Genomic DNA, 27,536 nt, shown 5'->3' with positions numbered 1-27,536 from the left:
TTACCACCCGCAGGCAAACGGGCTGACAGAGCGGCTTAATAAGACCATGGCGAACATGCTGGCGATGTACGTCGATGTGCAACACAGGACTTGGGACATGATCATACTGTATCTGACATTCGCCTATAACACAGCAGTTCAAGAGACAACCCCTTTCACACCGTTCCGCCTCTTCTACGGCAGAGAGGTTCAGACGATGCTCGACGCAATGCTCCCTTGCCCGACTGATGACCAGCTTTAGGCTGACGCTGAGGAGTTTCCCCACGAAGCCGAGCAGGCTCGTCAGCTAGCACGTGTTCACATCACACAGCAACAGGATAAAGACTCACACTGATACAACCTCCGGCACAGACAAGTCTTCTACAATCCCGGCGACCAGGTTTGGGTATGGATACCTGTTCGACGGCGAGGCTTGTCCGAAAAACTACTTTGCCGTTATTTCCGTCCTTGTAAAGTCTTGCGGCGCGTCAGCGATGTTAATTACAAAGTACTACCGGACGCAGCACTTTCCCAGTAGAGAAGCTGTCGACTACCCCGTCCAGAGATCGTCCATTTTCTACGCATGAAGCCGTATTTTGCACGGTGACCCCCCAGATACTTCGAGCCTTTCTTGTGTGGTACAGTGTGCTTGTGTGTGCTTGTGTTCGCGCGCTCATCTGCGCGAACTTTTGAAGAGGGAAGGAATGCCAGGTGGCGCTAAAGCAAAAAAGACGTTGGCGCTGCTGGCGCGCGGATTGAAGGAAGTTGAAGTTCGCCGTTTCACTCACCGAAGGACGTTCTGCCGAGCTGTCTCGTGCCGGGTCCCTGTCTTGTGGCCAACACCGTGAGAATACGCGGGTTTTTATTGTATATTGCAAAGCGAATTTGAGAAAACACCCAAAATGATGCTTTAACACGTTCATTGCGTCTTGGGTGACTGGTGGGTGATCCAAGGTACTAAGTTGCGCGATGAATTCGTCGCTATGCTCTGATTTATCAAAGAGCCTGTGGAAAGGATACACGCCATGTCGCTGTTGCCATTTATTGGGGTTTCCAGGAAGTTTGCATTGCCATGTAAAAAAAATGCTACAATAGTACTAAGGGCAGCGTTATCTGTGTGAAGACAAGAAATGTTCTCTATGTGAAGCCTCGAGAAGTGCCAAAGACCTCCCTACTCCACCCTCCACAAGAACCACGCATCCATCACCAACCCGTTGCCTGCCTCCAAACAACAGAAGCCCATGCAGCAGCAGAACAAAAGGAGCAACAGTAAAATCAAATTCAAGAGACAGTGGAAAAGTCAGCTGCCCCGGAAGCATCCCCAACCGGCCAAAGCCCCACCATGCCCCCTAGTTAGGGGGCTGCCAACCTAGACACCCTCTAGAAAAATTCTGTTGCACTCGGCTTTAAGTAAAAGCATTCACTAAAGTAAAAGCATCAAAGTAATCACTGAGCGAAAATCCAACTGCTATTACAGCGTTCTCGCATCAGGTTTCGTGATCGTCCTGTCAATTTTGTTTTCTTTTGTCCTGGTACTACTCAGAGTAGAGCATCTGCATAACATAAAAAAAGATCAGAAAAGAGTTTCACCCAAAAGGTGACAACATATCTTTCCAAGGAACAACAGGGGATTTCAGACAGGAACACCATCACTTTCACGTAGCTCTAAATTCTGCACACATTTTAGCACTTCCTGACGGTGAAAGTTTGAAAAGTTGTGTTGTATCTATTTTCAAAAAGCTGTCAAAGACATGAGAAGGGAATTCTACAATAGAGAAAAAAAATTTGACTGGTTGTCAGTCAGTGGCTCACCAGAGGTCTCGACCGAATGCCTGTGCATTAGTTTGAAGGAGGTGCCCGTGGCGGCCAGCAGGGCAGGAACCTTGGCGATTGGCAGCATGTGGATCACAAACCCCACTGAGCGCTGCTACACCTGCACCAAGTTCTGAGCGTGGCCGAGCAGACCGAAGCCTGTCACGTCTGTAGCACCGTGGCAGCCATGCTTGTGCATCAGCCAAGCTCCTGGAACAACAAAGGCAAAAAAATTTGTTTTAACACAGTTTCTGCACAAGCAGGAGTGAAGTGCAAGTCAATGCCCACTTGGTCACAAAATACACAACTGATGAATGGTCATGCAATGCCTCTCATTTTATGATATAAAAGGAAAAAAAATGTAGCTGGTCTGATAAAGACCTGCTATAATCAAAATGAAAACTTTCACTCGTTAAAAAACTGCAATTTTGTGGTAGCCTTCTTGCATGCAGACAGTGAAGTACTAGTAAGCGGAACACACATACTTGCAGTTGCAAAATGTAAAACTGCACAGATACTACTAGCATACCCTGTGAGGTGGTAGTAACTAAATTACGGCAGTCTTTAGAGTTGGTCGCCAGGTTATCACTGTCCCCCTTCCCATGGGCTGCTAACCAGCTAAGATAATTCCATGCAATAAACAAGGAAGCAAAAACCAGGTGGACAAAATACAGTACTTCCGAGCCCCACCACCTTCTCAAGGCTAGTGTTTTTCAATCTAATCTATCCTGTATCCTTGTTTCTACTATTCAAAGTCACGGCTTTAATGATTTTCTTTTTTTTTCCTTATTTGTTGGCATCACACTGGAGTGAAAGGCTGTGGTAGTAACGAGACGGCCACAAAGATGGGATGCTTCACAACAGAAAACAAACAACTGCTGGTGGGGGAAGCCTCAGTCCCCTAACCAATATTTCAACAGGACGACTTTTCTTTTCTACCACCTCTTGTCTAGGACAGCATCACTCTTCTAGCGTTCACATTTTTACAACTTCCCTTCCTTACTTCTGCCTTCTAAATCCTTCTCCCTCCTTGCCCATCTTTTCTTTTCCTCCAAATGAATCCCCCAATTTCTTGGTGCATTTACATGTCATGATGTCCTTTGCTCTCGCATATTTTGCAGAATCTACCAAGTGAAGCAACATCTCCTTAAGTGCGTAATCAAATTCTTGGAGCTTCTTTTTATTTGTTTGCACTAATGTCTTGCACTTTTCGTTTTCAATGCTATACCATATCCAATCTCATTATTTCTGTTACGATTACTGTAGTCGAAGCTGTTTTCATCATGGGACATGAATTTATTATTGCTGCCCTGACCACTGCTGTATGTACTTCAATTATCAACTATTTTGTTGCCACCTTCTGAAAGCATTGCTCACAGTTTGTATGCACTTTAGTATCCGTCCACACTCTGTGATTGTACATGTTTCATTTCTACAATACCTAAGGAAGGCATTGCAGAGAGTGCCGTAAATAAGCACATACGCAAATAAGCAACTAAAAACAACTGCAGACACGAACAAATCAGCACCAACCATTGAGATTGAGACGTGCCATGCAGTCCACTGCACGGACGTAGACCCTGCGCACATCTTCTTCACTGATGCCAGCCTTGCCTAGCTGAGCACGGCGCTCCGGCTTCTCCCGCCACTGGTGAACGTTCACTGCCACCTGAGTGCCAAGGGGCTTGGTCAGTACCAGCACGTCTCCATGCTGTGCATTGTCCGGCCTGTAAAGGGAGCATAAAAGCATTTAGCAATTCAGTTAAATGGCCAGGCTGACGAACATTCCAGTTTTTGTCTAGGGCCTTCTCTGTTGTTCTGAAACCGCTTGCTTTTAATGACGCAGTGACTACTTCTGTAGCTAACCTTCTCTAAGGATAACGTTGAGGCAGGCATGGCATTACTACTGCTGTCATCCTTTGCTCTGGAGGAAGGCATATGTTCAAGGGTTCTTGCTGCAATCATTTCTCTGTTTACATTATCTTGCCATTTTCAAAATTTCACTGTCTACGCAACGGACCTGCTGGGACTTTGCTATAAGTACTTTACTTGCAAAAAGCATCAGTGTTGAGTTAGTGGAGTGCAAAATGGTGTCAGAACATCATTGGTGGGTGCGGGATAGCACTTGATATAATGACGACCATTCCAATAATACATGGTTGGAACTTGTGCAAAAGTGAATTATACAGAACAGTGAAAGCTCGTTAATACGAACTCGACGGGGACGACGACAGTTCAAATTTACTGAAGTTCGTACAAACAAAAGTGAACAGAATAGGCATTTGGGAAGCAGTCGGGTAGTGAGATTAGCCATATCATTGTCCTAAAGTATTCTTTTATCACCTCCTACCTTTTATCTAAAGGCCATTTCTTCACCTTCAAAACTGAAGAGGTGAGTAGCATTCAGTGTGTCCAAACTATCGCAGCGGAGGGCCCCACTGAACTTGCAAAAGACATACAACCACCACTGAGCATGGTCACAAGGACTACCGTCTCACATCTGGCGCTTTTCGACCAAACCAGATAGTGCAACCTCTGTGACTTGCAAATTCATACTTGCGAGTCGCGAGGTTGCGTAAGCATTGAAGTCGACAAGCAAAGGTAACCCGGACGGCCACACGTATATTGTACGATTTTGCAGCCTCCCCTGGCTCAAGGCGCACACTGCCAAACCAATGAGCGCGCTTTTTGGCGATATCCTGTTGCTATAATGCACTGGCGTCAACTTCACGCATGGTTCCAACCTTCTCTTCAAGCATTTTGGCACAGTAATTACTGCAAACAGAAGACAATTCTAAATGCGGTACACAGTGTAGGTTGACTGCTCCAGCCACAACCAATCACATGCAAAGGGCACTGAAAAACCGAGACAAAGACATGCAGCAAACATCAGCCAAGCTCCAACTCATTCGTTTCGCACACGTTGTAGTTTCGCACACGACCGCGTGGTTTCGGATTTGGAGTGCTGGAGACGCTGCGACATGTCTGATTCGCTGTAAGCATCTCGTCGCTGGTCATGTGATCGATTTCTCAACAGCAAAACCCAACACAGCAAGCTACTGAAGCCTTCGAGATAAACACATACAAGTAAGCCGGCTCGGAGGTCATGTAGTTAGTTGCCACCGCTAGCACAGAGAGAAAAACCCCTCCCTCGTTTACCCAGCCTCTCATGCCATTTTAACCCTGCCCACTTCTCCAAAGAGGTGGTGAAGCCTAGTGGGAATGTTTCTTTGTTCACCGCGTCCCCCGCCCCCCAGGCGCGGTGGTGTGTTGTTCGAATTATTGGTGGCACAAACCATTCACGTTCAAAATAACAAATTAATGGGCTATGTTTCACATAGACCCCAGTGGAGCATGGCCAGACCCAGTCGTACACTTCGAATTATCCAGAAATTCAAGTTATGAGCTTTGGCTGTACAGTAAGGTATTTCCATCAGTGTGGTGATTATTAAGGTATTAAGTAAGGTTTATCTGAACTTTGTAAATCATGCTCATGCTGGAAAAATTCATCACACATAGTGCCCAACACACAGCCTCAAATGCTCACATTTTGCATTTCATAAACGCTAACACAGACAAAAACAGCATGGAAAACTTAATTCATTGCAGAAAGAAAAAAGGGAAACGATTACTGCACTCACAAGATGATTTCAAAATTCTCTGCAGAGTGACGATGCCACACCACCAATCATAGGCCAAGGATTGAGCATAGTCTACCCTCCTGTGACCGTTGTGTCCGCTTGTTCAGCCAACCTGTGGAGAAACAAATGCCGTTCAATCTAGTTGCACCATGCTGATTACTTCAGTACTGGGGAATAAACTCGGGCAGTGAAAAGAGTGAAACACTTGAACAGCTGCTCTGTGACATGGACATCTCTTGTAGATCTTCTCTCAAGTTATCTCTTCACCATGCGAAGTGCACAAACTTGAGAAAGAAATCTGAGACTGCATTCAAATTTTGAGAGCTCACACAACTAGCGCCCTCACACTTAGATTAGCTCTGATAGGCACCCATGGTCTCCACACACCTAAAAACATTGATGCAAACATCTTAGGCTTTACTGCTGTGGGGGCCGATCCTACCTTGATTCCCTTGATGAGAAGAGGCACAACAATGTCCCTCTGCTGTTCAGTGAGCTTGGTGCTGGCAGCCATTACCACCAGCGTGTTATGGCAGCGGGTCACACCAAGTGCATAAAGATCGGACAGTACATTGGCACATGCTATCTTGCCCTGCAACAAGCAAAAACAATGAATAAGAATACATCCTGTACACATGGTGCCAGCACATGACACCAACATGAGGCCTGTCACCTATTTGATTTATTATTGTGTACCAACGAAGATGTGTCAACGCAGTAGCGGCAGTGCGATCGCCGAACGCGCGCTGGCTCTAGAACAACCGTCGACGTAAGGTAGTAAACGCCGCTACCGCACTGACACATCATTGTTACAATTAATTTATTTACACGTTTATGGAAACTATATTTATAGTGTGGTTTTGAGCCCAATAAGACTGCTCACCAAGTGACCTGTTATCCAGACTAGCCAATAAGTTAACAAACTTAATACTTAGAAACTCTGATTACAGAAAAAGTTTGGTGATACTCCTACGGCTACAATATATATTTAATACTGCTTTGTTTAGTTTTATCGCCTGGTATTAAAATTACAGACACACAACTTTCTGCAAAAGAAAAACACAGTATTTTTGTACAGTCGACTGAAGTGACAGCAGAGCACTGTGATGTTGAAATTTGAGAATACAATCTATCATCAGGTTATTAAATGCATGTAAGCATTTTTTTACAATGTTGAACACTTACAGCTATGTAGGTGTCTTCAACAGATGAATAGAAGTAATCAATAGTTTGAGCCAGAGAATAACCAAAATCTCCAAGGGGCACAACACTGGAATCCATGCCAATGTCTGAATGAAAAAAAATATGTATATTAGTCAGGTTGCTATGAGTAGCTTCTGCCAATGTCTGAATGGAAAAAAATATGTATATTAGTCAGGTTGCTATGAGTAGCTTCTTGAGAAAGGGACATTTTCAGGGAAGTTATCAGAGGTACTACATTTAAAAGCACTGTACAAAGCACCCAAAATGTATTCAATGTGGTTAAACTGTCCACACACCATCAGCGTTGGGTTTTGTTCCCCTTATGACTTAGAGAACTATAGACACCTAGCATTAGTTCCATGTTTTCTTCTTTCAAATGATGCGTTAAACATTAGAATACTTATGCCACTCTGTGGTATTCACCTATGGGCACTAAATATTTTTGTATCTGAATTTCTTCTTTTATGCTATTTCACTTTAATCAACCGAACGATGGCTGAGACATGTGGTTCAAACTTAGGTAGCATGAGGCACGAAAAAAACCTTGCAATATAAATGCTGACACATAGTTTTAATTCACTAAAACACTTAAACCAGCTTGCTTCAAGAGCTGGAATGACAACAAGCAACATATCAGCAGTTAAATTGCCGTTCTTTTCGTGTCTCATGTGACCTACTTGTCACACCCACCATTTGGTTGATGAAACTGAAACTTAAACAGTGCCAAGAAGAAATTCAGTTATAAATTTAGCAGTCACAGGCGAGTATCAGGCAGTGACCCATGTATCCTAATGTCTAAAGCATGACTTGAAAGAAGAAAAGCGCAAGCAAAAACTTTAGTGTCTATAGTTCTTTAATGTGAGGCTAAATTTGTACTGAAAGGAAAGATTATTCACAATCCAACAAAAATACTATGTTGGGACAGACAAATAGGAATGAAACATAGTCTACCGGCCTGTACCCAAAAGTGGTAATGAGCTTTATATCCGAACACCAGAATAAAGCTGGCCGCACAACTGTAAATGCTTAGCCAATCTGCTGTACCAGAAGAGAGTGTCGTGCATGACTTCAGCTAATAAATTTTTAAATTAATTATTAAGTAATCAGTGTATATTGTAAAACAGAGCGCAGCTGCTTGAGCATCTGTGTTCAGTTTGTAAAACTAAAGTACACTTGGATCTTTATCAACATTAATATCACCTCACTGTCATATTTCAGTCACTGACAGCCATTGTCCCTCTCTCATGCTTTTAGTGCGAAAGCACTATTCCACGTGTACCATCCCCTAGCAAGAATCTTGTCTTGTGCTCGTACTATCCCGAGCTCGGGTCAGTTCGGAGCAGCATCGCGCAAGATGCAGCCAATCGGATGAAGCTCAGGTAAGTTCGGAGAAGCCGATGGGAGGAGGGCATCACACCACCTAGGTCACATAAACCTGTGGCAATATCACAACCTGCGCATTGGATTGCGAGAAAACTGACCGCCGTGGCAGTTAAAATAATGACTGGTTGCAAAAGGTTGCTTAGGAAGAGCAACATGGGTAGCACAATCCCTACCGGTGGCTATGATAGAAACAGACAGCTGTCAATGCAGTGGCACATCCTTTAACTGCTGTGCCACTGTGCTGGTAGTGGTATGCCGCCATCTATGAATGTTAAGTAGAGAATTACCACTTCTGCCTATATGTGCATTATCCTACTAAACCCCTCAGAGCGGCACTTAAGTGTCTCCTGCTTTGACAAGTGTACTTGGTTTAACTACGTTAAAGCCCTACTACTTTTTTTTGTTTAAAGGATACTGAACTTGAAACATCACTCACTTTATGTGTCACGTCACTACTGAATTTTAGGCACGACAGACTGAACAGAGTTCACTGAATGGCAGCGGTATTCCCTCACCAATAACTGATTCAAGAACTGCAATTTTACAAAACAGCAAAAGCATGAAACAAAACGATCAATAAGTATGTCCTGCATCACATATTACATTCATTCCAAATCTGGTGCAATAAAAAATCTTTAATTCCATCACGACATAAATGGCAACCTTGATGACTGGCTGCACTGTTCTGAACATTAAGAGCTAGATCAAGAGTGATCAACAATTTCAAGTTGATGAATTTTGTACTTTTTGTAGGCTGGACTAAAGTGAAAAAAAGAGCAGAATGACGTTAGCACTTGCTATAGCACACTAATGCATGCAAGTGAACAACTGAGTACTTTTGCACCGGTACAAGTACATAACACCACGATGAGTACTTGTGTCCTGAATACAGTAGTACGTTCGTTTCACTGCCGTACAGTTAGAAAGCATCACCGCAGTCGAAAAATCTGTTGAGCGTGGCGTTCTGATACTTGTACAATCAGGCAAAGATGACAACAAAGTATCTGCACAAGTGTTCAGTGTACAAATTAAAACAAGCTGCTCCAAAGCTTGAACGCACCGATCTGTGATCCCTCAGGGTGGCACAACATGGTCTGCTGTGCTTCTCTGTCTTCCCTCAGCAAATTGAGCAGCTTGTTAAGCACACCCTGTGGAATCTTGCAGCCTCATCCTTTGATGTCAGCCAGGCCCAGGAGCCAAAACTCTGGCTCAAGCCCGTGCTCGGCGTTGTCGAACGGGTGGTGGATCACCGTCACGCCACTGGCTCCGCATCAGAACATGTAGCTCCGGCCGGCGACAGCATCGACATATGCAGCCTCACCACTCATCGCAGCAAAAGTTCAAACGGCGGGTGGCAGTGGCGGCTTATGCAGTCTGAGCAGGAGAAGAAAAGGAAGTAATGACGCCTCCAGCTAATAAGAATTGATCACTGATCAATTCAATAATTCACACAGGGGAGTGGCAACGGACACCTTTGCCCAAACTGACTGCTCATGACAGCGAGCCAACTTGGCTGCTTGCGTTCCTCGGAACCTGTCGAATGCAGCTCCAATGTCGACCGAGAACTGTCTTCATGCGCTTCACCTCCTTGCTTGCTGGCACTTCCCTATGCGTTTCCCCACTTTTTCTTTTATATGTAGTGCAAAGATTAGTAGTAGCACTGCTACATGCTCAAAACTATTTTGAGTTGCCACCTAGTGGCTATTCTTCAGTTTGCCGTTGTTTGTTACTATAGGCATTAGAAATACTTTTCATTTACTTTATGAATAAAAATGCAACAAAAAATCAAACATTCTATTGAAATTTCAAACGCACGCAACGTTACCTAAGCATGTAAGCTTTATGCACACACACGCAAAAATAACTTGCAGTCACTAAAAACCGCAGCGCCAGCAAAAACGAAGTGACAATGCTTGGACGCCATCTGGGTGGTGTGCCTGAAAGTTACGCCTAATCCCTTAGAGACCTCACGAAATCAGCCGGAAAGATAAAGTCGCAAGTGCTTCGGAAAGCTCCTTGAATGCAGGCGAAAGAACGTTTAACTACATCAAAGACTTTCTCTCTGATAGAACGGCTAAAATTCAAATTGGCACAATCAAATCCGACACCTTCAGTTTAGGAGACAGAGGAATGCCACAAGGATCTGTCCTGTCCCTCTTCTTATTCAATATAACCCTCAACAAAATGGCACCCAAAGTCGCCAAAATCCCAGACCTAGAACACTCTTTGTACGTGGACGATATCGTCCTTTGGACCACTAAGGAGAGTATTGGCACGATACAAGATACGCTACAACAAGTGGCACATGTAGTAGTAGAGGAGGCACAGGCCGCGGGACTTCCGTGTTCCCCCCAAAATTCCGAAGTCCTCATCCTAGACCCAAAGCGTCAAAGAAAGAATAAAGCACCTCAGATCAAAATCTACGCGGAAGGGGCCGCCATCCCAGAATTGAAAACACTAAGAATATTGGGAACCAAAAAACGACACACTAATTAAGAAACTGAGGAACACCGTCAACCAAATCTCCCTCCTTATACGCATCGCAAATAGGCGAGGAGGAGTTAAAGAAGCCGAGACCAGGAAACTAATCCAAGCCTTCGTTCTTAGCAGAGTCATCTGCTCCACCATACGTCACCCTCGCAGTCAGAGAAAGAGATGACATGGATGCTGTAATTAGACAATCCTACAAAACTGCGCTCAACCTCCTTCGTCATACCCCAAATGAAAAACTACTCCAGTTAGGAATTCATAACACCTTGGCGGAAATGATGGAAGCATACCTCACCGCACAATACGAAAGACTATCAGGCACTGAAACGGGACATTTCATCCTAAAGAAGGCATAAATATAATATGAAGGAACCCGTACACAACCTTGCCAATTTCAAGACACATGCACAAACACTTACTAGTCCATCCTCTGCCCAAAAACGTGCATCCACACTACTATACGGACAGAAGAAAGGCTAGGGCAGAAAAACTTCACGAAAGATGTTCAGTTCAGAAAGACACGGTGCATGTGGACGTGGCAGAACATGTGGACAGAGACGCCCTTTCTCTGGCAGTGGTCGATCGAGGTTCTCCCCTCGTATCGGCGAAAATCGATAAAATAAAATTTCTAGAGGAGGCCGAGGAAGCTGCCATAGTCTTAGCCATTACCTCCACCACTGCTAAATACATCATCAGCAACTTTAAAACCGCAATTCGAAATTTTTCCAAAGGAAGGGCCCACTCTGCAGCCATCAAAATATTACAAAAAATCTCCAATACCCGCCAGATCACATTGATCTGGGTCACCGCAAATTCGATCCATCCTGGAAACGAGGCGGCGCACCAATTTGCCCGAGGATTCGTGGTTAACCGAGAGGTGCGCTGCCCCGAGCTCAGGTCGGCCAGGGAGCGAGTGATGACCTACAAAGAAATTACTACCCACTTAAAGAAAGAATGACAAATCTTCCCAGAACCACATAGATCTCTAAGTAAAACACAACAACTCAGCCGGCGGCAGCTACAAACAGACACTTTTCTTAATCCGTACATGTACTTAATATGGTTCCCAGAGCAGTTTAGCCCCGTTTGTCCTCTCTGTGGACACCATAAGGCAGACACACCACACATCCTATACTCATGTAATCAAGACAAGCCGTCAAACAGTCTGCAGCTCTCTACCCAATCGCAGTGGGAGGCCACGCTGCTCAGCTCGGACCCGGAGGTTCAACTCCGAGTCACGGAGTGGGCCGAAGAGGTCGCCGAACGACATCGTCGGTCGGCCACCTGGCGTCCGGCCTAGAAGAGGAGCCCATCGCGGGGAGGGGAACATCTCCCAAACCCACGCCTAGGACCTCTTCTTTAATAATGTTTACCTCCTCATCCTTGAAGGATAAGACCTTGTCGTTGCCGGGTAAGCACGAAAAAACTCTGGGCAGCATCTCTCTGGCTGTTATCGCCACACAGCGCGAGGTTGTCAAGGCACGGTGAAAGCTGCAAGAACATGTTGGAATGGCTGAAAACTGGGAGAGGGACAAGATAACCTTGATCTGAACGCAGGGGGTGCCTGCATACGCCTTTCGGCCTCGAACACGCAAATTACAGTCATCGAATGCCGGCGCTGCTTCTCAGAGAGGCATAATGTTTAAAACCGAGCACCTGAAGCACATGTACACCGCCAGATCTCAACGAAGAGCATTTCAAGAAATGTGAAATAAGCAGTCACAACTTGCAGCTTTGCAAGAAAAGAAAAGCCTTTATTTAATGCGCTCTTGAAAAGCCTATAACATAAAATTGCTAAATACATGTGACAGCATCAGGTAGTAGCCAATAGAGATATACTGATACTGGCACTGACTCAATTTAAAACCAGCCAGAAGACACAACACAGGAGAAGACATGAGCTCAAGAAGAGGCTGGACTAACATCTGAAATTTTATTGAAGGAATGCTGCCAAAGAAGATCCACAAAGACATGCGTGCACAAAATACCCCAAAGCAGTGAAAGGAGGAAATTCAATCAAAAGTCACTGGCACAGTAATGAATCTAAAAGAGCGAATTCCTTAATGCAGATGTTTACCGACGGCTTCGCCACACACGTCCTTAGCGTTACCGATGTAGTAAGCCTCAACTATCTACCGCAGATTGCTCCCTTCCGTAAACCGCTGATGTGTTGCGGAAATTAGGTGTGCAAAGAGACAGGTCATCCTCGGATTTGCATTCAAAAGATTGAGTGTGCAGTGCCAGATTAGAATTTGCCTTCCCTCCTGTAGATTGAAAGTGCTCAGTCAGGTGCAAATTCAGACATCTGCCTGTCTGCCCATAGTAGTTGCAGCCATAAGGCACTGGAACGCAATGAACTCCATTACTTGTGCAAGTGGTGAACCTTTTTATATGTGACACTGTCCATTGTGGATGATTACCCATAGTTTTATCAAGCCTTTTTTTTAATGGCGGCGCAAAGGCTTCTTATCTTGAACTTAGCTGCTAAGACAACAGCAACATTAAACTGTGCCACGACTTTCTTGAGACTGTGCGAAATACTGTGGAGGTAAGGTATATCAGCATCATCTTAGTATGTGTTCCTTTCCCTCGAGCGAGTGAAAACACGCTCTGACAGGTTGATGAGATGGGCAAGTGGGAACGCAGCCGCCATTAGCTTGGAAACCTGCTATGAGAATGCGTCCTCAGCAGTGATGGCATGACTTATGTAAAGCTGATGTCATGCACGCGATTGCACACCCATCAAGTGTTTCCATCTTTACTGACCTTAGCCAGAGACAAGTACGCCTCCTCACCATCCTCCCCAGCCACGAGTGGTCCGACTCATACCTAAAGAGAGGCTTCCCCGATCTTGGGCTGTAGCCCCAACAAACATGGTCATCCAGAAAGCGCAGATCTGAATCAAGAAACTGCAAACAGTTTTCCTTAGACAATTCTGACGTAAAACACAGGCCTCGACCGCACGCCTTAAAGACTCCTAAAACATCTTGTGCCAACTTTTCTGAGCCCTCCATGCCCAGGAAATTTAGGTAGTCATGAACATAACGAAATGCTACTATGCTGAGGTCTTCCGAACAGGGTTCTAATGCCTTATCGACTTTAGATGAAAAAGTGTTGCTGATCAAAGGTACAACCTGGGTGTAAATACCGCCCTGCCAACTGACAAATCCAGATTTGCAGTAAAAGGACAACATCCCCATGAAGCTAGCAACCAAAATCACGCAATCGTCTGTAAAAGACTGTTCATTGTCCACCCTGATGCAGTCTTGCACATGCCTCAGAAGTCTATCATGTGAAAATGAATAGTTCAGGTCCTCTATGTCTATGCTCACTGCAGAGCACCTGCCCAGATTGCTGTCCATAAGAAACTAGAACTTCACAGAACTGCACTTATGCGAGTTGGCAGGGCGGTATTTACATCAGAGATCAGGCGTACGTAGAGGGTCCCAGGTCGCACCCTTCCTCTGCGACATTTTTCTGTACAGAGTCGATACGGCATCAAATCCCTGTTTGGAAGACCTCGGTATAGTAGCATTTTGTTATGTTGGTGGCTATCTAAATTTCGTGGACAAGGAGTGCTCAGATAAGTTGGCACAAGACATTTTAGAAATCTTTAAGGCATGCGGTCAAAGCCTATCTTTTACATCTGACTTTCACTAAGCAGAACCGTTTGCAGTTTCTTGATTTAGACCTGCGCTTTGTGCACGACCACGTGTGTTGGCACCATAGCCCAAGATCAGGAAAGCCTCTTAGCTATGAGTCAAACCACTCGAGGCTGGTGAAGGACGGTTGGCAATCGCATGCATCACAACTGCTATATGGAAGTCATGCCATCACAGTGTTGAGAACGCATTCTCCGAGTAGGTTTCCAAGCCAATTGCCCCTGGGTTTCCCTTTGCCCATCTCGCACATCTGTCAGTGTGTTTTCACTCGCTTGAGGGAAAGGAACACCACTCGGATGCTGCTGACGTAGTGGAGCAGCACAAAAATGCGGCCTCTATACTTTACGTCCATGGCATTTCACACCGTCCCAAGAAAGTCGCACCAAAGTATGATGTTGCTATTGTCTTGACAGCTAAAAGTGAGGTGGAGCCCTTTCCACCACCGTTCAAACTAGGCTTCATACAACTACAATCGTCCGCTATGCACAGTGGCAGATTAAAAAATGTTCACCACTTGCAAAAGTAAACGGGCTTTTTGCGTTCCACTGCCTTGTAGCTGAAACTACTACGGGCAGATAGGCAGATGTCTGAATGTGCGCCTGAGAACACTTTCATTGTATAGGCGGGAAGGCGAATTCTTACCTGGCACTGCACGTTCAATCTCGTGAATGCAATCAGAGGACGACCTGTCGTTTTGCATGCCCGATTTTCGCGGCACATCAGTGGTTTATGGAAGTGATAAATCTGTCCGGACATAGCTGAGGCTTACTATATCGGTAAGGCTAAGGATATATGCGTGGTTAAGCCGTCGCTGAACATTCAGGAATTTGTTTTTTAGATGGTTTACTAGTATACCAGTGCCTTTCGATTGTTTTTCGCCCTCTCACTGCTTTGGGGTTCTGCACGCGTGCATCTCTGCAGGTCTTCTTTTGCCACTTTCCTTCAAAAAAACTTCAGTTGTTAGGCCAGCCTTGTCTTGTGCTCATCTCTTCTCCTGTGTTTTGTCTTCCGGCTGGTTTTAAGATGTAATACTGAGTGCTGGAATACAGCTGTTTTAGAGTCAAGCGCACTTATAACGGCTGTAGTTAAAATGAGTGTTCATTTATTACAAAAATAGTGCTTACTTCATTAATTTATGCACGAAGTAAATGAGAATGCATCACAATATAAAAAGGACTAACCCTCATGGCCACACTGCAGTTACAGCGAACAAGGAGGCACCGTAAACCTTCCCCCACATCTAAAAGCTTGAACTTCAGGCCAAAGCAGAAATAAGGTCAGATTACTTCCCAAACCGCATGACACTGCCACGCAAAGAATGTGACAACCAATAAAAAAGCAACAAAAAGCTAACTATAGGTAGCAGCCAGTCTCATGCAATCTCATGCAGACAAGCTACAAGGTAAGGCTAACAAAGACGTGGAAGGAGAAATTTGACTAAAAGCCACAACAAGCACATAATTAAGGGTTTTCACAGCACACTGAGCCCTTTAAATGGCAAATACTTTCCTGAAGAAACATACCAGAAGTGGAAAATTTTTTTAGCCAATCAGTTTTTATAAGTACTTCACTGTTCTTGAAGCATGGGTAGGTGCAGAGTAGTCACTTTAATGCATGCATCCCTAACCAATGCCATGCCATAAACTGTACTTACAGAAAAAGCTTGCTTTACTGAGTGGATACCACTGGCCATTCACAAATTTCCCAGCCTGCTCCAGGTCACTGGCACAAATCGCACGTAACTTGGTGGCTTGCACGACTTCCATGCAACCCTTGGTCTTTAGCTGGAAAAAACTGAGGGATCAGCAAGATATCAAACTTTATATGCATTGCTTTGTTTCAATGACGAAGAAAATAAACAGCGTTTTCCGTGAGTGCAACTATTTTTTCATACTAGCTTTCTACAGTAATTCACGTTTATCTCGACCTCGTTAACGCTGGCTTGCTGCACAGTCCCAGACCTATTGTGTATAGTCCTATGGTTTCAAATGCTTGTTAGCTCTGAGCCCTTGGCCTTGCTCTGGTTAATGCAGAAAACCTCGGAAAGGGAAATCAGAGCTTCGAGCTTTGAGCCATAGGTATTCAGAAGCTTGGTGGTCTTATGGGAGAACGTTTGGATGGGTGACACAGTAACAAACGCTGCTACAGTTACTTTCACTCCATTGCAAAGAACTCGCACAGCAGAGACCTGTCCTCCATTTTGCAGTGCAGAAACAACCATTGAAATTCAAAACATGTATACTAAATGCACAGCTACCTTCAAACACAGCTTCATAATTGTGGGTATAATTATTGCAATGAAATACCAGTCAGTACATGTAGTTTTCAATTTATCCTAATATTATAAGCAACTCAACAAACAACAAACATTAAAAGGAAAATAAAATAACCAGAACTATTAAAAAATCTGTCAGAACAAATATGTGATATCTACTACACTAGCAGTTCTTGAGAATTGTGCACCATCAAACTACACTTTCTCACAGGCACATTTGCACAGAAATTGGGTTGAAACTGGTCTTTAAGAATCTTTTTGGGCTGCAACAGTAGAGAGAAACCAGGTTTTACCCAGAAACGAAGGGCCCTACACATTTCATCACAAGCCCAGATGGTGCACTTGAGTCTACGGCCTCTTCCATAAGTCTCCAATTTTACTGCCCTCCACAAGCTGCATGATCCCTGTCTGCTACTAGCCAAATTTCACTATTCTACCCGGCTCAGGGCCTCCCACTGCTTTTCTCAATCTTGGAATCCTGCAGCCCTAGCAGATCATGAGCTGTTTATTTATTTACATTTCTGCAGTGCCACGAATGCATAACTGCAGGGGGGAATACATACATACACAATCAATCCTACAGCATGTGCCAACCTTTTGTACAGGATGGGAAAGAATCTATGGCAGATGATAAAAAGTGTCAACAGCGCATTCACATCAGTCAATTCTTCAGGGGCGGACAAGAGGAAAAGCAGAAAAACAGCAGCTGAGCATGCGTGCACATCACAATTCTGACAACAGTGCTCGGAAATTTGCTTCGGACTGGCATTCAACAATACATTGAGGCAGCTTACAACATTCATGCGGAAAGAAACACATTAGTACTGCATTTTATCTCATGTACTTTGCAGTTGTGGTTGTGCCTTTTGGATACAAAATGAGGTGGCAGCAAATAAGTTTCGGAGTTAATAGTAGTTTCCTTGAAATAAATGCGGTAAAGAAATTCTAACTTTATTCGTAAATGGCACTCCTCCAGAGAGTCCCAGTTCAGGTCCTGCTTGATACTGTTATTTCGATGACTAAAAGTATATCTGTTGCTGACAAACCCCGCCGCACGATTCTGAACGCGTTCCAGCATATCACAATAGGTTCTGACTAGAGGGTCCCACACTGCATTGGCATATTCCATAATTGGTGAGATGGTAGTGAAGTATAAAAGTTCCTTAACCTTCTGAGGAGCATCCCAAAAATTCCTTTCCAAAAAAATTAGCAATCTTGATGCCTTTGTCAAAATGTATTGTCTGCTTTCTCCATCACTATTCTCGTTTTAGCACCGCACTCTCCACAGCAAAACTGCTGGATATTGTACTATAAACATGTTTGTGTGGCGTGCAAGTGGCTTGTATCATGACGAATATGTGTAAATATAGCCAAACCAATTTTCCATACCACAACTACAGCTGCAGCCAGATATCATTTTGTGGAGCAGCACAATGGCCTTCAATTTTACAGTGGTGAAGTGTGCAGCATTTTGTTTTAAACATGAGTGTGAAGTGAAGACTGTTTATGTTGCATGAAAATAAAGGAATTACACGCATACTGGAGTTTGCAAGAATGCCTTGTGGATATTACAAAACACTGCCACCCTTGCTTTATCTTTGCCAGCTAACAGACTCATTTGAGCATAGTGTACAAACCCAAAAACCCAAACTTGTGTACATGAATATCTCACTATATTAAGCATATCTAATTGCAGTGAAGATTTGTTGTGTATTCCAGTGAGTCAGTGCATCACAGCAAAGGTTATGAAAACAAATGCAAGTTTATGAGCTTCACAAGTGCATGAGCTTGCCCAATCTATTTATGCATGTAACTGAGAAATTTGCCTTGAAAAGATGTTTACTGCTGCAGGTAACAGCACTTCTGTGCCAGGTAGCCCATTACAAAAGAAGTCTGCATTGATAGCATAATAAGTAATGTAAGTATGGTTGATTATAAAACTGACTATCCTTGAATATAGAACTTACTATCCAGGCCATAGCTCTTGGATCTAAGCTTCATATATTGCTGCATAATACAACAATGCAATAGAGTGAGAAAGTTTTTCGAATGAAATGAAAAACAGAATATTTCGCTGGCATTCAAAACCACTGACCGCCTACTCAGCGAGGAGGGAATGAAAGAGGCAAAGATGAAGGAATAGAGGTGCCAAAAATTGTAAATGTTTAGAAAAGAATAATAAATTTAAAGAAATTTATGAAATGTCGTAGCCACTAAATTTGCTTGGTTTTATAAGGTTTAAAACCAGAAAGCACCGCAGTCTATGTTAGATATTAGAGAACTGGGTAAATCTTTAAGTGTGCAAACATCACAGAGTTCCTGCACCTCTAGCATTTCGGCTCCATTAAAATGCGACCACTGCAGCTGGAATTGAACCTGCATCTCATCTTCCGGGTCCGCAGTTTAGTACCATAACCGCGGCTGCCATTTGGGGTGACATGCTTAGTTTGGTTTATTTGGGTTTAACATCCCAAAGCGACTCAGGCTATGGGGATTAACATCCCACAGCGACTCAGGCTATGGGGACATTGTAGTGAAGGGTTGACATGCAAGAAAGTGGTGACTAACAGGCTTTACAAAGTTCACTACAGAGAGAGTGAGCATTGATGAGGTTTTAGAGTTTGTCTAGTATACGAATGCCATATATTTGCGCAGATAATTCATTACAAGTACATGCGGCCTATGACAGGCTCTGGGACCTAAAGCAGAAAGCAATATGTCCATAAAATAAAGGCAAGAGCAGAGTTTCTTGCTACCAGCAACCACTCCACTACCCAAAAGGGCAGTCAGCTTTTAAAAATGCACGTCCTGCCTATGTCTATTCAAGATTTCAGCTCAGATTTTGATTTGCATTTATTGTCAACTCACGCAGCTCTTTCCTCTATATCTTAGCATTAACCATGTGATTTTTCTTTCAGTGGTTGACGGCACTCTTCGCAATTTTAAACTTCTTAGTGTACCACTTTTTGCCCAAGAGATTTGTAGCAGCAATGCAGTTTAAAATTCTTTTTGAGCATACTGCAAGGCGCTGTTCGTAACTTCTGCGTGCATGCCAAAGGCCTTAAACCCCAATCTACTCGCAACCATTTCTCTCAAATGCTCTGCATTTGCGCACGACCTAGCTTAGATGTGCGGATGACCTCGCCTAGATGTACTCTGTTACCACTTCCACTACATAGCTCACTACCTATCGTAAAATGTTCTCTTTCCAGATTGTTTAGTATTTTAGCTCTCTTCATTTGCGCACTGAGTATTTATATCCTCAATCATGAACTACAATTCCTCATCACTGATACTACACCAATAACATCACGAAATCAGATGTAACTAAGCCGTTTTCCACAAGCCTGCATTTCCCAAAACAATCCATTCCTAGACAGAGAGGATCACCTCATTTAGCATTTTTGTCATATCTTATTCACTCTATGTGTTCTACACAGTAAGCAACCATTGATTTCAGGTCACTGCTGCCAAAACTACAGTTATGACAAACTTCACACACTACGACTTAAGAATTCGTTTTCTACAATCATCACATAAATGTACTCACTAGGCTTTCTTGCCACAGATGGAGGCTGGCACTGTGGTGTGGTGTTTATCTCTCGTCAGTGTTCACACATGAACACATGCAGTGCATTTCGTTACTGTTTCCGCTCGACATACTCACAGAGACGATAGAGGTTACTTAGTTTGTTGTCTTGTCGGTGACAAGTTTTCGCTTGCCAGCTTTCTGCCAAGGCCTAGCTTGGAGACTGTCAGTTTCGTCAGCATCGCTCGTCACAAAGCCTTTCCCACCACTAAATACCTGGCCATTGTTAGTGCTGCTGTAGTCATCCTAGAGTGATCACAGAGGTTTTATGTGCGTGACCGACTGGTGCTATTCCAACAAGTTCTGCTAGCTAGCCCACAGGACCCCATTAGCATCACTTGCAAGCAGTGACTGTTGAGAGACGATATCAAAGACGTTGCAATATTTGAGGCTGCGCCCCTTGTTTTCACTTAATGCAGGTGAAAGTTTGAAGAGACTCCTAGGTAGGCCAACATTATGTTGCACTAGGTACCTGTGATTGAAACTTGCTAGAATGTTCCTGTTTACGACCAGTAAAAAAATCAATTGTTAGTGTTTAAAATTCTGTACCCCTCCCCTCTAAATAGCAAGAGCCCAGCTGCTTATGCAAGAAACAGGAACAGAGGTAGCTTGAATAACCAAAAAAGAGGATGTGCAATGCATGTGTAATGCAGAGAAGATATAAGCAATACCACACTACAAAAGTGGGAGGATTCCAAGAGTATGTGAATACATGAATGGGTTGCAATTAGATGGCCAAATGAGATTAGGAAATTTGAGGAAAAAGGGTGGTAGCAGGTGGCACAGGATACAGTTACGTGAGATCAACTGGAGAACTATTGTTCTGCACTAATTTTAATGGCAGATTCACACGACAGACAAATTCACCAACTCCAGGAACGGGCTGTGCATCATGCGACTCAATGTCAATCACCATTGCAAATAGCACCAGCACTGCGGACTGCACATGAGGAAAAGGAGACATATTTTTGCTCTCAACTTTCAGGGGCAGTCAGCTGCACTTTTAAGAGCAAAGCTCTAAAGTACGGCAACGTTGGCACTTTTTGTTTTACTGATATGAGAGTCCTCGTGAGTGTGCAAGTCTCACGTTTGTTTTGCACCAAATGTGTTAATTGCAAGGTATGTTTAACTAAAGAGGGGCATCTAACAAGGGCGTCAACCCTCCACTATGGCACCTCTTCTATAATTCCCTCCTACATCCCTCTCTTACATCAAGGTTCAAGCATCCACCAAAATGTGAGACAGTTACTGTGACATTTCCTTCAATTTTTCTTCAACTAATTTTAAAATTTTCAAGGATGCAGTTTTAAGAAGGTAGAGGTACAGGCGCGGACAGAAGTAAACGGAGCGCGCCGCACAAGAAAGAACTGCGCATCAGCGCTGCCTAGCCACAACAGACGTAAGCTCAAAATCACCACGCGCATATGCAGGGCCCCTACCGGCGCGACCCTCTCATTGCTCCACTTGCCTTGCATTCGACTGGCGTGAGGGTCGCGCTGATGATGAATATGGTCGGATGGTTGCGCCCATTGTAGCGAGCGTGCATTTCGGAACGCACAGACCGCTGCCTTAATACCAGAAATCCCGCAGATGCGAGGCTACCATTATGCCACTTCATCTGAGACAGCTGTAGGCGCGTTTCCATCGCAAATAGCGCACACCCTTGGAACTTTAGTTGCCTCTGGTATTCATTTCCGTCTCGGTATCGACCAGATATACTCAAAACACTCGATCCCACCACCGCAATTTCGGGTTCTATTAATACAGTTACCGTTAATTTCCGGCTTGCTGCTACGAGGAACCGATGGAGCGCAAAGCATGCGCCCTGTGCGTCTGTCCTGCAGCATATTGCTCCTGCATTGGATCCTGGCCTACGAGGTCAGCTTAAAATAAGACGAAAACGCCGCTCCTGGCACTTTTCGCAATGCGATCCAGCGTCGCAAGGATAGTGACTGCTTCCGAATGTGCTGGATGCAGCTGCTGAGTTGCCACGCCTATATTGTCAAACAGACCAGTTGTCTATATCTAACTTGTAGCAGTGAAATAATACAGCTTGCACAGAAGAGCTAGAATCGCTTGCCGGTGTCAGTCGTGGCTCATTCTCTTATTAATTTGTTGGGCGCACTTGGGTACTTATATGCCGAATTTCGCACGCGGAGCACGCAACAGTGACGCACTGCTGTGGCGGCATTCCCGTGGGTGAGACAGCGGGTGCTTGTAGTCATCCTAAGATTCGAAGTTGCATGCAAGGTGATTACCTGAGCTCTGCTCCGCACATGACAGCGCGATACGCAGTGCACTGTCTCGGTTGCGATAAGAGCAGGTTCAAGTACAGGGACAGTGTGCTTTGCGGGCGACAGGCAGGATGCATGCACTAGTGCTGCGTTGGCGCCTGGCAGGGACAAGGGGAATCATCAGTAATAACTCTAGAAAATTAACACAACATTGCGGCAGTACGCCGAGTATTTCGAGCGCGTTTTGTTGCGAGCGAGACGCGGAAGAGTGCCAGCAGCAGCTCAAGTTAGAAACAGGTGGGTTGTTTGCGGCGTAAACGCCGCCTCCAGCTGTCTCACACGAAGCGGCTTAATGTTAGAGCCGTCCCCGCGCCATTTGCCTTATCAAGACAGCGGTCTGTGTATTCCGAAATGCTTGCTACCTACACAGCGACCATCCGATCATAATCATCATCAGCACGACATAGACGCCGGACGAATGCGAGGCGAGCGGAGCATTGAGAGGTCGCGCCGGAAGGGGGCCTGCATATGCGCGCGGCGATTTCGAGCTTTCGTTCTGTTCGGCCAGGCGGCACTGACACGCAGTTCTTTCTTGTGCGGCGCGCTCCGTTTACTTCTGTCCGCGCCTGTACAAACTGTGCCGTATAACCATATGCCGTGACAATAAACCAGCAATAAATCTGTGCTGACCACAGCTTGGCCAGTGCATTGCAAGGATGCTATGTGATACAAGGATTGGTGTCATCGTGCAATGTTACATTACGGACTGACATTTTGGCCTCTGTATCAGAAATACTGGTAAACCATCATTGTAGAGCATATAATTTTTAATGGGATAAATGAACATATAGGGCCTTTTCGAGGACACATGCGCATAACAGGCAGCAGGTGTGCAATGTCAAAGCACCTGAAGCAGGCTCAACTCCTTTATGTTAACAGCAGCTGCATCAAGAGCTACACGAGCGACTATATTTTGTACAAGTCTACAGTTCCTGTAATTATAAGCTGAGGTACTGCTGTGAAGTTTATATAGAGTTTGCATGCAAGCATAGCTGCAAGCCTATGTTGAAAATATTTTTCTAAATAGGCGGGTAAGATATGCATCACTGAAAAAGAATAACTACCATGAACAGCTCAGGAGGGATGACACAGCCGAAGGCAGGAAGCACGCATAGCCCAATTGATGCTGGCAGCTGGCAACTGCAAATAAATACATCCAGAGCAACAACTGTCTGCGGCAACAGCAATGTCATGAATGGCAAGAGAGGAAATTGCCAACTGCTTTAGAAACTAATATTAGACGTAATATAAGTAAATAAAAAAGCGATGAGCTAGCCGATGACAAAAGAAATGAACAGATTTTATGTAATGCACCCACATACATTCTTTGAGGAGAGTCAGGATGATTGTCATAATCACACTACAAGAAGAGCTGGCTGAAATACCGCACAACAATTTGAATATAGGAGTCACAGGTTTTCATTAATTCCCATCATGGTGCCTTGTACCAATATGTAGGTATTAAATTGAACATTGCAACCAGTCTGCCTTGGATAAATCAGAAGAGACAATGGAAAAAAGCATGGCTTCACTAGCAAGAAGCCCGATATCTCACATCACAGCTTAGCATCATAAAAAAAATTGGTAGCGCATTTAACAAATCTGCATACAATTAAAAACTGCACAAATTTGTCGACTGGCAATGCAAGGACAAGAGAAACAAAAAATACCAAAGAACACTGGTGAGTGCGGTCCCAGCCAACCACTGATATTCAGAGGATGTCCACAAATGATCATAATATCTAATATCATTGGCGGATATCCTCACCACATCCATTCGATTTTCCACTTTCGAACGTCAGTACGTGGATATTCACAAGATATCCTGGTTCAGACTTTTTTTCTTGCAAAAAAAGTTTGATCGGGAATTCTGTTGTCTTCAGCCTTGGCTGTAGTGTTGAGGAGCATAGCACTGCATCATAAAAGCACCACTCGCTTATGTCCCTGCGGTGGAAAGCTCCGGAGCTAGCTGAGCGGGGTTAAGAATTTATCGAAATACGAGAGAATATTTGAATTGCTCTTGAGAGAAGTGAAAGTCACTATAAAATTTTAAACACACCTCCATCGAAACGCGGCCGTGAGACAGATACTGCGCCATTTCCTTTCCCCCAAAACCAATTTTCAAAGACGCCGCCATCTTGTCATGCACGCGGGTGAAATGCCGCAGCCAAAGCTGTTGCGCACAAACACAATAAATGTTAAAATTCCTAAGGTATATAGCATAAATAAATATTTTCTATTTTTTGCTTCGCATTACGCTACCAGATTCATAAGCCGTATGTCAGTCTGTAATCGAGGCGGCGCGCGCCGAAAATGCGTGACTGCTACCGCTGCTACATCCATTTGTTTTTTTGTTCCTACGAGGTGGTGGTTGTGTAGTGCGGCGCGCGGTTTGATTACGACGTTAGGCAAGCCCACGCCTGACTGCATCCATTTGTTTTCCTCTGAGTTGGGTACCAGGATTTCGTCCTGAACCCAGCAACAGCACAAATTTCAAAGGTAAGTGCTAATCTTACTGTTTTGACCTCGACGCATTTGCTGCCATGCCAAGTCAAGTCAAGTCAAGTCATCTTTATTTCAACATCACAAGGATGCTAGGGGCGCAGCCAAAAAGCCTATTAACGGCTTGACGAGGGGCTGCGCCCCTTACAAAAACTTGGTAACTTCGGCGTATGAGTTGACTATGCAATGAAATATAATTTTAACAGAAACAACAGGGCGAAATGGCACTTTCATATAATGTTTAACTAAATACTGTAGAAAAGGTGACATACGATTGCGGCAAGGAAGAAAAAACATACACGCAGTGTGGAAAACATATTTACAGAAATGCACACTTTCAGTGAGGTAATAAAAATAATAGCGTTATCTGCACACTGTAACTATTGAATTGTGTTTAGAAGAAGAGGCAAGGTGTAACTAATGCTCTGCCGTCCAAAGTGAAATGCAAATCCTGGTCAGTTCGTGCTGGCAGGAGAATAACTGAGAAATCGTTTTCGCTACTTCAAGAATGCGAGAACGCGACGGAGCAGTGGGGGCCGGCATCGGGAGCACTTGAGAGCACACGTGCGGTCACAACGCATCGCCCACTTGCGAATCTCTTGTCGACCAGCATTGAGAGGAAGCTTCTAGTGTACCCATTGCTGGCTCGGTACAGATAAGCACCTCGTCCTCGGGAAATCTGAGAATATTAATTCAGGGTGAGACCGTTTGCGATCTCTTATGTTCCAGGCAGTGTTGGAGCGGCATACACGAAGCACAATCGTCTTCTGCACCTAGCAGCGAGGAACAGGCTGAAGCAGCTTTGTGTTGCAAAATGACTGATTCAAGCTAGGATTCCTGCACGTATTCTGCACCTAGCAGTGACTCTAACAGCGGCAGTGAGCATCGAAATACTTGCACTTATAATTTTGCCTTATGGGTAGTTTTTAGTTCAGGTACGAAGGAATTTTTTAACAATAGACCATTTCCTTGTTGCATAAGAACAGGCAATGGGCTTCCGCTGCCAGCTGCTGCTTTTATAGGTTGTACCCTACAATACTACTTCTATGCATTTCAGATGGCGTTCGCCATAGTCTTGTTCACAGAAACTGTAGAGGTGGAAGTGGTTCCCTCAACTTGGATTGAGGGTGATATATGCTGCTGGCCAGGTGGCAAAGCTGATAGAGTCAACAAGCTTGTGAGAACATTAGCAAAGCCACAAGACAACTGGGCACAGCATCCAGTTGAAGTAAAAGGTGTATTCTGTAAGTTGTGGGATGATTCATTAGAGGTGATCTCAAGTTACCTCACTTTAGTGTTGCACTAAGGCTCTTATACCAGCCACTCAAAATGCATGTAATAACCTGTATGCATGTACCTCAGCTATTTGTGAATATCTGAACAAGAGTGGTTATTGGGAACAATTCTGTAACCGATAAACAACTAGCTGTGCACAAACTGGCATGCATAATATATAATGTACTATGTTTCTACAACTATGCTCATCCTTACTATCTTTATACAAATGTGTGTAGGCAATAAATAATAACAGCTAGGCAGGCAAGTTGGTGGTACATATTCCAGCACTTGTCCTGTTTTTCTCCCCTTTCGTCTGTGTTTTTTGCATGTTAATTGTTCTTCAACAATAAATAAGTTCGCTATTGTGGCTCAGTGATTATATTGCTCGGCTGCTGACCCGAAAGACGCACATTATATCTCTGCTGTGGAGGTCACATTTCGATGGAGGTGAAATGCTAGAGGTCCATGTGCGATGTCAGGTGGTGGAAATTTCCAGAGCTCTCCACTAAGGCCTGAGTCACTTTGGAATGTTGAACCCCATAAACCAGACCAGATTAGCAATAAACAAGCTGTATTTAGCTAATGTGTTGTGGAAAAATTTACTGAAAATGATCCTGCTTTCTTTTAAGGCTCATATGAGAATGCAAGGATGCGGCTCGAAAGGTCTCAATTCACATCGGACCTTGCCACAAGTGATGATGAACAGCCAAGACGACCAGTCCACAAGCCAAAGCGCCTAATTGATTCTGACTCTGATCAGTCACCATCGCCCCCCCCCCCCCCCAAAAAAAAGGCCCAAGAAGCCGGCACCAGCTGTGCACCAGCCTTACCCTCAGCCACCTGCAAATTTTCCGTCTTCCAGTATCTCACGTGAGTCTTGTCCGCATATGTCAGGTTAGCCGCCAAATGTTTGGTTGTGTTCTCTTCTTTCAAAGGCATTAGTATATATGTATCACTCATTGGTAATTGCCTGTGACTGCTAAACAATTTATAATAGAATTTCTTGATGCTGTTTCAGTTTCACCAACCGAGCGTTGTCTCTGATGTGTTTAGGTCGTGTGAGGCATAAAAAAAATGAAGTATAATTGTTGACACATCGTTCTAATTCACTATAATGCTTAAGCCAGCCTGCTTTAAGATTTGGAACGACAACATATCAGTGGTTTTATTGCAGCACTTTTCATGCCTCACATCACCTAAACACTTCTTGCATGTCAAAGCCATTGTTCGATGAATGAAATAGAATCAGCATATGAGGAGAAATTCACTTCAAAATTATTTAGCAGCCGTAGGCGTGTTACACACCACGTTCTATGTATTCTAATGTCTTATGCATCATTACAAAGAAAACTTCAACTAAGAGTAGGTGTGTATAATATGCATTTGGAGCCTAAAAATCTTTAATCAAGACAACACCAGAGTTATGTG

General features: G+C 44.2%; 1 protein-coding gene and 1 long non-coding RNA gene across 2 annotated transcripts; one reads left to right on the top strand and one right to left on the bottom strand.

Moving 5' to 3' along the window:
• Nucleotides 1-1,906: 1,906 nt before the first annotated feature.
• On the bottom strand, nucleotides 1,907-21,580 carry LOC144125343 (inactive selenide, water dikinase-like protein). Its single transcript, XM_077658681.1, has 6 exons — nucleotides 21,503-21,580; nucleotides 20,902-20,974; nucleotides 6,618-6,721; nucleotides 5,840-6,024; nucleotides 3,325-3,518; nucleotides 1,907-2,001 (listed from the first exon to the last, which is right to left on the bottom strand). Exons 1-6 carry the CDS (start codon nucleotides 21,578-21,580, stop codon nucleotides 1,907-1,909), a joined length of 729 nt encoding a protein of 242 aa, XP_077514807.1.
• Nucleotides 21,581-25,980: 4,400 nt separating this feature from the next.
• On the top strand, nucleotides 25,981-26,884 carry LOC144131937 (uncharacterized). The gene is made up of 2 exons (XR_013314715.1): nucleotides 25,981-26,074; nucleotides 26,738-26,884. It is a non-coding gene; the product is annotated as an uncharacterized LOC144131937 (long non-coding RNA).
• The last annotated feature ends 652 nt before the right edge of the window (nucleotides 26,885-27,536 follow it).

Source organism: Amblyomma americanum, chromosome 1 (genome assembly GCF_052857255.1).
Source record: "Amblyomma americanum isolate KBUSLIRL-KWMA chromosome 1, ASM5285725v1, whole genome shotgun sequence".
NCBI lineage: Eukaryota > Metazoa > Arthropoda > Arachnida > Ixodida > Ixodidae > Amblyomma > Amblyomma americanum.
Note: the sequence above shows the minus strand (reverse complement) of the source record. Positions and strands in the feature narration are given on the sequence as shown.

Bases quoted from the DNA above. Each gene is read 5' to 3' on its own strand.
- LOC144125343 (XM_077658681.1), bottom strand. From the start codon at position 21,580: ATGCACGCTCGCTACAATGGGCGCAACCATCCGACCATATTCATCATC. The intron at 20,975-21,502 runs GCAAGTGGAGCA...CCTCATGTGCAG, and splicing joins TCACGCCAGTCGAATGCAAG to TCCGCAGTGCTGGTGCTATT. The intron at 2,002-3,324 runs GTTGGTGCTGAT...TTGTTGTTCCAG, and splicing joins GGCACGTCTCAATCTCAATG to GAGCTTGGCTGATGCACAAG.